The sequence below is a fragment of the Sciurus vulgaris genome, assembly GCF_902686455.1.
Source record: "Sciurus vulgaris genome assembly, chromosome: 7".
Lineage (NCBI taxonomy): Eukaryota > Metazoa > Chordata > Mammalia > Rodentia > Sciuridae > Sciurus > Sciurus vulgaris.
The window spans coordinates 154,722,395-154,734,272 of record NC_136467.1 but is presented as its reverse complement, the minus strand read 5'-3'; the positions used below and the strand labels follow the sequence as shown (position 1 = coordinate 154,734,272).

At 40.3% G+C, this 11,878-nt stretch overlaps 1 protein-coding gene across 4 annotated transcripts; it reads left to right on the top strand.

Moving 5' to 3' along the window:
- The first annotated feature begins 66 nt into the window (after positions 1-66).
- TDP2 (tyrosyl-DNA phosphodiesterase 2) lies at positions 67-11,638 on the top strand. 4 transcript variants are annotated; one of them, XM_079147564.1, is made up of 8 exons: positions 67-230; positions 307-389; positions 828-881; positions 1,992-2,165; positions 3,301-3,392; positions 5,702-5,820; positions 7,665-7,835; positions 9,825-11,638. In XM_079147564.1, the coding sequence occupies exons 1-8, from the start codon at positions 78-80 to the stop codon at positions 10,104-10,106; spliced, it is 1,128 nt and encodes a 375-aa protein (XP_079003690.1). In that variant the 5' UTR covers positions 67-77; the 3' UTR covers positions 10,107-11,638. The 4 variants fall into 4 exon arrangements, with proteins under 4 accessions (XP_079003690.1, XP_079003693.1, XP_079003691.1 ...); XM_079147567.1 differs by having other exon boundaries at positions 7,665-7,846; positions 9,825-10,055; XM_079147565.1 differs by lacking the exon at positions 828-881.
- The last annotated feature ends 240 nt before the right edge of the window (positions 11,639-11,878 follow it).

Genomic DNA, 11,878 nt, shown 5'->3' with positions numbered 1-11,878 from the left:
TGGCCGGGCGGCGGACCGGGAGCACCGGCACGGCGGCGCCTGCGCAGAGCGCGCACGGTCGGCGGGCGGCGCGGGCGATGGAGCCGGGGGGCTCCCTGGCAGCGGCGCGGGACGAGGGCGAACCGGAGGGGAAGCGGCGGCGGCTTCTGTGCGAGGACTTCGCCTCGGTGGCGCGCTGCGACGCCGGCGTGGCCCAGTGCTACCTGGCCGAGAACGACTGGGAGATGGAAGTACGCGAGGCCGCCTCCGCCCGCGCCGGCCCGCGTCGCGCGCGCACCCGCTGCAGCCTGTGCCTTTGCCTTTCAGAGAGCGCTGAACGCCTACTTCGAGCCGCCGGTGGAGGACCGCGCCGAGGACCGCCCTGGGGTCGCCGCGGAGCCCCAGGCCTGGTGAGCGGGCGGGCGGCCGGGCCGAGGGGCGGGACCCGCCGCACGGGCCGGCACCGCCGAGCCACGCCCCTGCCCGAGTGTGTGGCCGGTGACCCAGGCTGCCCAGTGTCCGCGGTGACGTGCCTGCCCACTGCGCCGGGCTCCGGCCGCAGGCCCGCGTGAAGGATGCGAGCTTTGGAAGCAGCGCGGCCACTCGCCGCGCGTGGTGGTGCAGCTCGAGCTCCCCGCGGCTCGCGGTTCAGAGCCAGCCTCAGCAAGCTGGCGAGGCCCTGTTTCAGAATAACAGTGGCCAGGGCGTGGCTCCGGGTTGGGTCCGTGCCGCTCTTCTCCCTGCAGAAACGTCACTTGAAGTCTCCTTGCTCTGTTCATTTCATTTCCGCTGGCCAGCCAGAACAGATTTTTGTTGTTGTTTCAATCCACTCTCTCCGTTTATTTCAGTGCTCTGTCCCCAGTTCCTGCTCTGTTGCTCGTGGAATCAAGTCCATTTGCCTTGTAAGTCCTGTTATCGCTCTCCCTATCATTCCAGGATGTTCACCTGCCAACCTCTTTTTCCTACTGCAGGAAAAATTTCAGACGTCTACCTTTCACTTATTCCAGTGGGCCATTTTTTGTTTTTCTTTATTACCTCCGCTTGGGACCTTCTCTTTCTCCTTTGTTTACTAAAAATTCTCTTTAAGGACCCAGTTTACACATGATACCTCCAAGAAAACTCCCTGACCTTCCAAGTCTGGATACACTTCCCCTTTTAGGTACTCTTGTATAGCATCTTGGATGATTCGTGTCATAACTCAGACCATACTCTTGATTGCCATTCAGTATTTTATACTTCTACTGCACTGCACGTTTGGTAAAGACAGTATCCGTTTTATTTATTATTGATTTCCCAAAGTCTAACACAATATTTGGCGCGTAATAGGCTCTCAGCTAGTGCGTGTAGCATGTATGAAGTTCTTCCTACTCTGGATAACCTGTACTGTTGACTATTCATAGTGCAAACTCTTTTCTGAGTCATTGTCTGTTATTTGACTTATTTTTAAAATGGACAGTTTTCTTCCTTTTTCTCTCTCCCTGCCCCTCCCTAATCTCTCCCCCTCCCTAATCTCAGGGAAATAGGATTACCTTGTTTCCCCATCCTAGTCAGAGTTACTGTCCCTGAGCACACACCCACCACAGGAACAAAGTAATTCAGACTTTGGAGATGGTACTAGAAGACCTCAGAAATGACTATCTCTCAAATTAGCAAGAGAATTACAACTCCAGACAGAACACTGGAATGTAGCCTTTGAGTCACCTCTTTAAAAAACCTGTACCCCCTGATGGGCAGAATCACAGCCTCTGTGACAGGAGTCCCCTGTGCTGCTCCTTTGCTAGCAAAGCTAGAAAACCTTTTTCTACAAATAAATAAACAAATTAATTAATTAATTTTCAGATTGAATATCCTTTATCTGAAATGCTTAGAACCAAAATTGTTTCAGTCTGGGGGCAGAATTTTGAATTATCTAATTAGGGATTCTCAGTGTATATCTGCAAAATAAGGGCTACAAATACAAAATAATTTAATTTATAGATTATTTGAAATGTTCTATATTCTGATCTTGCTAGCGTTGACCTAACCAGTGAAGAAACAACTGATTCCACGAGTTCAAAAATCAACCCGTCTGAAAATACTCAGCAAGAAGATGGCAGCATGTTCTCTCTCATTACCTGGAATATTGATGGGTTGGATCTGAACAGCCTGCAGGAGAGGGCTCGTGGGGTGTGTTCCTACTTAACTTTGTAAGTATCATTTATGCTTGATTGTTTACTGTGATAATGTGTCTTATATAGTTATGGAATGACAGCTGAGGGTTGTGAACTTTAGAATTAGGCTTAAGGTCAAAGTCTAGTTCTGAGGAGAAACTTCTAGGTGAGTGTCTCTAAGAACAGCATCTTGAGTTGGGATAGAGAGGGAATACCTGTAAGATATCCCACAAAAACCACACCGGACATGGGAAATCACATAAGGGAGTTTATTAAGCAGACAGAGTGTCTCCCTGCAGGGTAAGAGAGAAATTGAGAGGAAAAGAAAGGGAAAGAGAAAGGGTGCGCGCTAGAGAGAGTGGCAAGCAAGGAGGAGAAAGAAAGCAAGTGAGTAGGACAGAAAAGCAAGAGAGAAGATGGCAGTGAAGCTATCTTTAAGAATCCCCCTGGGCTAACAGGGGACCAATAACAGAGAAGGATACTTGCAAGCTGACTGATGAACCAATAGCTAGCTAGGATGTTCACAGACTGACAGTAGTTGGGAGGTGGGGACATGACTGCACCGGATAGGGTGGGGAGAGAGCAGCTTTGTACATTACAATACCAATCTTTATTAGAAGCCTTCTAGAATTATTTTACACAGTGAACTTTGTGTGTAATTACTGCTCTGAAATTAAAACTTCAAGGATCTGTTTTTACTCTGTACCAGTTTTGTGACCTGGACAAACCAGTTAAGTTCTCTGGAGCTTAGTTTTCCCACTGTTTTAAGAGAATTGACAGAGAAACATTGAAAGCATCTATTAAAGCATAGGATCACTATAGGCTCTCAATATGGTGGTTTCTCTTTTCAGTCCTTCCATGTTTTTTGGTGTGGTTTGTTTTTGTAGTGCTGGGGATCACACCCAGAGCCTCACACATACTAGGCAAGTGCTCTGCCTCTGAGCCACATCCCTGGCCCTTGTACTTTTTAATCTGACCATAATAGCACTATATGTTAAGTAGCAGAGATCTTTCTATTTTATCATCACTCAAAGGTCAGCATAAATGTTGGATATTAAGTGACCTGGAGGGTAGCGTTTTATGTTTCTTACATTGTAGAATTTCCTTCCTTGAGGTAGCTAAAAATGAGTGGTATGCCTAGTGTTTACATTCAATTGATGTTTCTAATTAGGTACAACCCAGATGTAATATTTCTACAGGAGGTCATTCCCCCATATTATAGCTATCTAAAGAAGAGAACAAGGAATTACGAGATTATTACAGGTAACACTTTTCCTGTTGTTTAATTTGTCTTTTCCTTTGAAAAACAGATGAAAGAGCCGGGCAGGGTGGCACACATTTATGATCCCCGCGACTCTGGAGGCCAAGGCAGGAAAATGGAAAGTTTGGGCCAGCCTCAGCAATTTAGCAAGGTCCTAAGCAACTCACCGAGACCCTGTCTCAAAATAAAAAAATGAAAAGGGCTGGGATGTGGCTCAGTGGTTAGGTGCCCCTGGGTTCAATCCTGATACAAAAAAAAAAAAAAAAAAAGATTAAAGAGATAGAGCAAATTTAAAGTTAACCTAATGGAGTATAGAAAAGAAAAAGCACAAGTAAGTTTTAGAAAAATAAGGTACAGGATCATTCAAAGAATTATAGGAGAATATTGTATAAAGCTTAAGGTTAAATGTGAAAAAGTAGTTGAAATGGATGATTTTTTTTGAAAAATGTAAAATACTGCAGTTTGAGACACCGGCTGTTTTTGGGGGGAATTCACTTAAATATGTTTATGTGCTCTGGGGATATCACCAGGGCCTCATGCTTGCTGCGCACGTGGTCTCCTACTGAGCCACACCCTAAGCACAATGATTAAAAATTTTAAGTGTGATAATCACATTGTGGTTATGCTTTTTCAAAGTCTTTATTTCTTTTAATTTTTTTCTTTTTCTAGTATTTTGCCCTGAATTATTTTGTTTTTTTAAAATTTCCCATTTATTTTGTTTTTGCTAAATGTTTCAAGTAGCACTTGGACATATTTCCTGGTTTTCATATTCAGTGTTTTCTGGGTTTTTTAAAATTTTGCTTTCACCTAGTATGCAGTATTTAATTCTGATTTACTCTTGAATCCATAATTGTAAAGGAAAAGAATCTCTCTCAATCTCTGTATGTCCCTCTCTTTGTGGAACTTCTTTTTTCATGTTATGGAGGGTTCTTTTTGTCTCTTTTATTTTGGATTTCTTCTTTTCTGAATCCCATGCTTTGCTATTCCTCAGTTTACTTCCTCATCTTTTTGGAACCAGTTCCTTGAATTACTTTCTAAGAAGTAGTATTCACGTTTTCAAATACTAGAATATTTGTAAATGCCTATGTTCCAGCCTCATACAGTTGATTGACAGATAGGATGGATGTAGATTTCTGGGTAGGCAGTCATTTCCCCTTGAACTTTGAAGACATTGCCTTAGTGTCTTCTAGTTTACAGTGGAGGCAATCCAACTGTCTTAACTTGGGGTATGTTTATTTTAATTTCACTGAATGTCTGTCTTTATTATGAACCTTCTTGGTTAATGAATACAGTAGCTTATTTCTGAGAACATCTTTCTTCTTGTTGTTTGTTTTAGGTTTTAATCTGTGTGCCTTACCTTCCTTCTTATCTAGTTTGGTGATCTGTTTTGGTGTCAGTTATGTCCTCTTAGACCCGATACTTAAATGTCTGATATCCTTGGCTCTTGATTCAGTTAAATGCCAGGTACTAAAGAACTGATTGCAGCTTAATATCCTGGGCAAGTTTGGACAGCACACCTCACCAGAGATGAGGGAAAGATTCATTTGGAGCCAATTGCTTGTTGTAGGAGGTGGGCGGGAATCCCCAATTGTCAGTGTGTCACTGTATAGGAGCCTTTAACCTGAGACCATTCAGTTGCCTTAAGAAAAATTCTTCTTAAACCAGGTGTGTAGCGCATGCCTGTAGTTCCAGCTAAGGCAGGAGGATAGCTGGGGTCAGGAATTCAAGATTAGGCTGGTCAACATAGCTCAACCTGAGACCTCATCTCAAGAAAAACAAAATAGGAAGAGTGAATTCTTTAGCTCTGTCTTCTGGGTGTGCTCATTTTGCCTTCTTGCTAGAAGGAGGCCAGTGGAAGGGGCAGCTGAGGTGCCCTCTCCTGAGTAGGCGCACTTTCACTTAATCCTTGTTTCTAGTCTCATCTACTCTGTGTCAGAAATTTTTCAAATAATCTTATTTGATATTGGCATTAAGTTAACCACCCATAACACTTAAGGGCATTTCTTTCTCTCTTTTTTTTTTTTTTTTTTTTTTTTTTTTGCTGGGGATTGAACCCAGGGCCTTGCGCTTGCTAAACAGATATTCTACCTCTGAACTACACCCCCAGGCCTATTTATTTTTATTTTTATATTTCTTCCATGTTTCTGATTAAACATTGGAATGGGATAGGTAGGCATAGATTTGATTGACCATGAACTATTTTGAAATAATAGTTTAAAGATTTAGATCCATTTAAATATATTATTTGTTATAAAATCTTAAGTAAAGAAACTTGTGGTAAACTAAGATTTTTCCCCCCACACATTTGAAGGTCATGAAGAAGGATATTTCACAGCTATAATGTTGAAGAAATCAAGAGTGAAATTAAAAAGCCAAGAGATTATTCCTTTTCCAAGTACCAAAATGATGAGAAACCTTTTGTGTGTGCATGTAAGTCATTTAAGTTTGATTTTTTTTTTAAGAATAGACTTTTTAAAAGTCCCACGATGTTGTCTTTTTTTTAGAAAACGTTTTAAAAACACTACAGAAAAATTTGTTCGTTCTATATAGATAAGTCTTTTAGTATTAAAGAGCTTTGTTAGATTTCTGCATAAATTTTAAATATAGACAGACTTGTAAAAATAGAATTCTTAACCTCTTAGATGTTTTTCTGAAAATATTAGAGTTTGCCAACATTGCACGTTTGCTTCTTAAGGAATGTTTTTACTTGTGTATTTCCATTCGACTCTGTTCTCTGTGAGACTTGCAAAAGTGAATCAAATAGGTCTTGCACTCATACAGTTTATAGATTAGTAAGGGAAAGATTGTATATATAGTAATTAAAATACAAGAAAGGCATATTTGCCCCAGAAGAGCTGTAAGTGGTATTGTGTGTAAGTTTAGAGAAAGAAGAAATGACTAAATCACCAGGCACTAACATTGGGAGTTATAGGAGGTGTGTGTACAGGCGTGGACAAGCCTTCTGTTCAGCTGGGTGCAGAGGGCACGAGCGGGTAGTGTACAGGAGGCTGAGAAGTAGGTGTGGTCCAGATTGTAGAAGGGCATGAATCCTACATGAAAGAACTGTACTTGGTTCTGCAAACCTTAGGGTAATGACAGATCCATGTTGTTAGTATCTTAAGTGCAAAAGGTTCTCTGCTGAGAGCCGTCTGTGTGAACTGAGTGATATTGGAACCCTAAACAGGGAAAGCCTGGTCTTAGGAACTCCCCTTTCGGAACCCACTGGTTTGAGAACTCCTGATTCAAGTGGCACCCTGTCTTAGCTCACCACTCAAGTTCAAGCACAGCCTTCCTGACATGGGTGTAGCCTGCCAACGTGGCTATAGCCACCCTGTTTACTGCAGGACCCCTGCCACACTGGGAAACAAGCACCGAAACAAAACTCCTCCCACTGAAGGGAGGAGTTTTATCCCTCCGTTTGATGTGCTCCCCACTAAATAAAGAATTGGGCCCTTTTTCAGTTGTTCAGTTCCAGTTCCTATCAGGACTGGAATACCCATCAGTTGCTCCACTTTTTATATCTAATCTTTGGCTTCGTGTTTAATCTTCTGTTGATTATTTCAGACTTTTTATTTTCGTAGGCGGCTCATACCTTCTGAGCAGGAACCTGTTCTGTCAGGGTGCTGGCCACTCTCTTACAGTTCTCATTCAGTTAAGTGACTTTTTATTTACTTTCAGTAATGGTGATTGAACCCAGGAATGCTCTAGCCCTGAGGTACATCCCCAGTGCGTGAGTGACACACACTCACATACCCTTCTTTTTTTTCCTTCCAATTTTCTAGACAAGTTCTCCAGGCTGGCCCTGAATTTGTGATCCTCCTGTCTTAGTTTCCCAAGTTACCGGAATTGTAGGTGTGCACCACCACACCCAGCTTACGTGACGTTTTTTGAATACCTATAAATAAGGATCATCTGTGCTTGAAAATAACTTTTGGCTTCAGAGAGAAATAGCTGTTTTAATTCAGTAATTCAGTCTGGCGGCTTTAGTAGCAGCAGTCTGTCCTGAGTGCAGGGAATCTAGAGGAGTGCACTACAGACGGTCTGGAGGCTGGGAGGGCTGAGTGGAGGTGCCCTGTGCAGGGTCTGCACTCGCTAGACGGCCTTCTTGTGCCAGGGTTACTACCGTGCACTTCTTGATCTAGAGGGATAGTGTTGATTACACAGTTTATCTAGAAAATATTAACCAGTTGATTGAGTAGTCTGTAATTTTGCTACCATGGTTCAGCATTAGTGATCATTGGTCATTTTAATGATAATTGTGTGTCCTGTTGCAGGTGAGTTTGTCTGGAAATGATCTTTATCTTATGACTTCCCATTTGGAGAGCACCAGAGGGCATGCCAAGGAACGAATAAGTCAGTTAAAAATGGTTTTAAAGAAAATGCAAGAGGCTCCAGAATCAGCCACGGTTATATTTGCAGGAGATACAAATTTACGGGATCAAGAAGTGAGTAACAAGTCAGTTCAGTGTTTGTGAAGAGATTGCTGTGGAAACTAACTAAGGTTCCTTTGATCAAAGCTGTTAAAACTAGTACCTTTAGTCACTCAAAATGTGTACATCACCTTGTAAATGCAAGGCAGCAAATACTTTTTTAGATTTTGCCAAATATATACAGACCTAGGGGTAGGAGAGACTCTCATTAGTGAAGAAAAATACTGCATGTGAAATAGGTAACATAAAACTATATATATGTGAAATTTAACAAGAGGTGTATAGAGAAAATAATGTTTAGAAGAATTTAGGAAAGGTTGAGTTTATTTGCATCATCCCTCATTGCACGGCGAAAAGAACGGATTTGACCATATTAGTTGTCCCTAATCCTCTGTCTTTTGAAGTTCTGTTTTGATTTTTATTTTTTAGTGGTTCTGGGAATTGAACCCAGGGCCTCACATATGCAAGGCAAATGCTTTCTACCACTGAGCTAAAGGCAGTCCCCCAATTTTTTCACATTATATTCTGCACACTTTAGAAATTTGAGGTTTAATAACTATGAAAGATATTCAGTCACACTAATGACTAACAACAGAATGTAGTGGTGTATTTCTACACAGAAATCTTAAATCGATGTGTCATCATAATTATCAACCCCCTTTTCCTGCCATCACTGAAGCCAGGACTGAAAGTTTCTTTCCCCTTAGCTAGTTGAGACAATTTTTTAGGACCTCAAAAAATTAAATGTAGAATTACTCTATGATTTAGAATTGTGCTTCTAGATATTTACCTAGAAGAAGTGAAAGGAAGGACTTATACAGATATTGTATATCCATGTTCATAGCAAAGTTATTCAAAATAGCTAAAAGATAATAGCAACCCAAGTGTAATTGTAGGCAGTATATACATACAGTGGAATATTATTGAGCCTTAAGAAGGAAGGAAATTTTAGCCAGTTGCAGCGGTGTGTGCTTGTAATCTCAAGTGACTCAGGAATCTGAGGCAGGAGATTGCAAATTCAAGGCCAGCCTTGGCAGCTTGGCAAGACCCTGTCTTAGAAAGGGGTTGGGGATGCTCCAGGTGTAGCTCAGTGGTAGCTCAGGTTCAGTTCCCAGTGCCATAAAAAGATTAAAAAAAAGGGAAGCTTGACACCTGCCACAACCCAAATGAATCTTAAAAACATTATGCTAAGTGAATGAAGCCAGTCAACAAAGTTAAAACTATTGCATTATTCTTTTATATGAATTTCTTAAACTAGTCACAGTCATAGAGAAAAAAAGTAGAATGATAGTTGCCAAGGATTGGGAAGATAAAGAAACTTGCAGTTAGTGTTATTAATGGAAATAGAATTCCATATGGATGAGGAGGTTCTGGAGGTAGATGCTGCTGCTGATTGTACAACAGTGTGAATATACTTAATCACAAAGAATTGTGCCCTTGAAAACAGCTCCATTGATAAACATTGTATAGTCTGTTTTATCCCACACAAAATTTTACTTTTAGTTATTCGTTTGGTGCATATGTACTCTATTACTGATCTTTGCCCAGGCCACAAAAAAAATTTAAATCCTGGATTTGAATGGGAGAAAGCTCAATTTTGTTAGTATACTTAAAACATATAAATGCTCTACTTCTAAATTTATAGTTTTTTCCTTCTTTTCATGTGAGTTCAGTTTTTAAAAATGAACAGTAATAACTGAAACCATAAGTGTTCAGCCTTCTGAGTTTTATCTGACACCCAGAACTAGGCACCTGTTTGTGGCAGAAGAGAAGGGACATACTTCAAACCTCTGTAGCTCTCTCAATATTTTTATATTATCTGTGTGTTACCATGCAACATTATGCTGCTTATAGTGTTTCTAGTTATATCACATTTAAGCATTAATAAATCATTTTTGGCATTCTGGTTTAAAATGCTCCACATAGATATGATAATAGCAGACACACACTTTTTTAAATAATAAGAAAAAGATAATGTAAATTTTACGGTTTTCTGCTTTTCAGGTTACTAAATGTGGCGGGTTACCTGACAACATCTTGGATGTCTGGGAGTTTTTGGGCAAACCTAAGCATTGCCAGTACACATGGGACACACAGGTGAACTCTAATCTTGGGATATCTGCCACTTGTAAGCTTCGTTTTGATCGGATATTTTTCAGAGCAGCAGCAGAAGAGGGCCACATTGTTCCCCGAAGTCTGGACCTCCTTGGGTTGGAAAAACTGGACTGTGGTAGATTTCCTAGTGATCACTGGGGTCTTCTGTGCAATTTAGATGTGATCTTGTGAGATGTTTTCAAATGCAGATGTAAATGTTTTGAGCAGTCTTCTGAATTTTTGCAGGTTCCATTTCCACCTATCTGGAAAGGTAGGTTTCATATAGAGGAATTTAATATACTGGAAAATGGTTTCAGGGGGAAAAAAAGGATTTTATCATATAGATTATGTTCTCAGGTTTCCAACCAAGTTAAATATTAATGTCTGTTGAAAGCATGCGTGTGTTCATCTGTGAGGCTCTTTAGGGGAGGGCCCAGATCCTGCCAGCTCTGTCAGGGTTCATAGCTTCAGCTGCATTCCCACCAGGGGCCACTTGGTCCCAGGACTGCTGACCTTCATAGTACTTTTCAATCAAGCACCAAAATAGCAATGATTTTAAAAAGTCATCAAAAGAAAAAAAAGTTACTGAGTTTTTGGGTCTGGATCTCTTACCATATTTCACAAATCCAGATAATCTCAAAGGAAAAAGCCGTGATCGTGTGCTATTAGGAAGGTGACAGCTGTCCTGCATCAGACTTGATACTACGTAATTTGTAAGCCGTAAATGAAACCTTCTGATTTAAAATCCCCTCTTTGCAGATTAGTGGTGTAGTTGTATGTTGCCAACAGAGGGAAAGTTAGACTTGATAATCATTGAAATCAGTTTTATAGCAGCATGGATCTTTTTTCCTAAGAGAAAAATAAATACATAAAGAGGAATAACCTTTTAGTTTTGCTACTTGTAAGATGGAACTATTTTACGAGAAGTGAATAAAAGTACTGTTTTCTTAAAGAGTAGTTTAAATGTGCTTTCAAGTGTGTGGGGGAGTGGATAACCCCAAGAGAAATGTACTGTAAATAAAGAATTTTATTTGTTTATAGGTCAAGTATGTTTTTGTGTCCATGAGGGGGTTTTACCTGTTTCTGGCTCCACTGCTCCTGCTTTCCTCTTGTATGAAAAGAAACAGCTTTCTGTGTTTTCTCACTCCTTAAGGAATCACCACGAGTAATTTTCTTCCTTAATATACAAAGAACGCCTGTGGGAAAAATTAGAAGGAGAAGTGACAGTGACAGAACCTTTCCATCAGTAGTGCCAAAATACCTAAAACAGCAATTTGAATAGGTGTAATATTACCTCTGAATGACTATGAAAAGGAGTTTTATATATTAAAATAGTTTTAATCATTAAAAATAAAAAAGTGAAAGTTGATGTAATACTTTAGCATATATTATGGAGCTAATAGTTCATTGCTGTGGAAAAAGGATAGATCTGGGATAAATTTCTTATTCATTTGGCAAAATTAGAAAAATCCCAATATCACATTGCAACTTTTTTTAAATGGGCAAATGTCTAAATATAAAAGTAAGAAATTTAGTGTGGCATATAAAGACTAATCAGATTGTTTTAAAACCATGCAAGTATCATTTCCTTTATATAACACACGGCATCTACGTGAAATACCAGTTCACTGCTCACAATGAACAAATTTAAAAAGTTGTGAGGTGAATAGGAAAAAGCAAATCACCTTCTAAATTTTTTAAGTGAGACAGTATATCTTTATGGGCTACCTAATGGTAAATCGGTACATGTATACAATGTGTAACAAAGTAATAAACTGTTCCATTTCTTCAATTTTTTTTTAAATTATTTTATTTTTACAGACTGCATTTTGATTCATTGTCCACAAATGGGGTACATCATTTCGTTTCTATGGTTGTGCACAATGTAGATTCACACCATTCATGTAATCATACATGTACATAGGGTGATGATGTCTGTCTCATTCCGCCATCCCTTGTACCCG

Excerpts from the sequence above, each read along its gene's own strand:
- TDP2 (XM_079147564.1), top strand. The coding sequence starts at position 78 with ATGGAGCCGGGGGGCTCCCTGGCAGCGGCGCGGGACGAGGGCGAACCG. Across the intron at positions 231-306 it reads AGAACGACTGGGAGATGGAA|AGAGCGCTGAACGCCTACTT; the intron begins GTACGCGAGGCC and ends TTTGCCTTTCAG. Across the intron at positions 2,166-3,300 it reads GTGTGTTCCTACTTAACTTT|GTACAACCCAGATGTAATAT; the intron begins GTAAGTATCATT and ends GTTTCTAATTAG.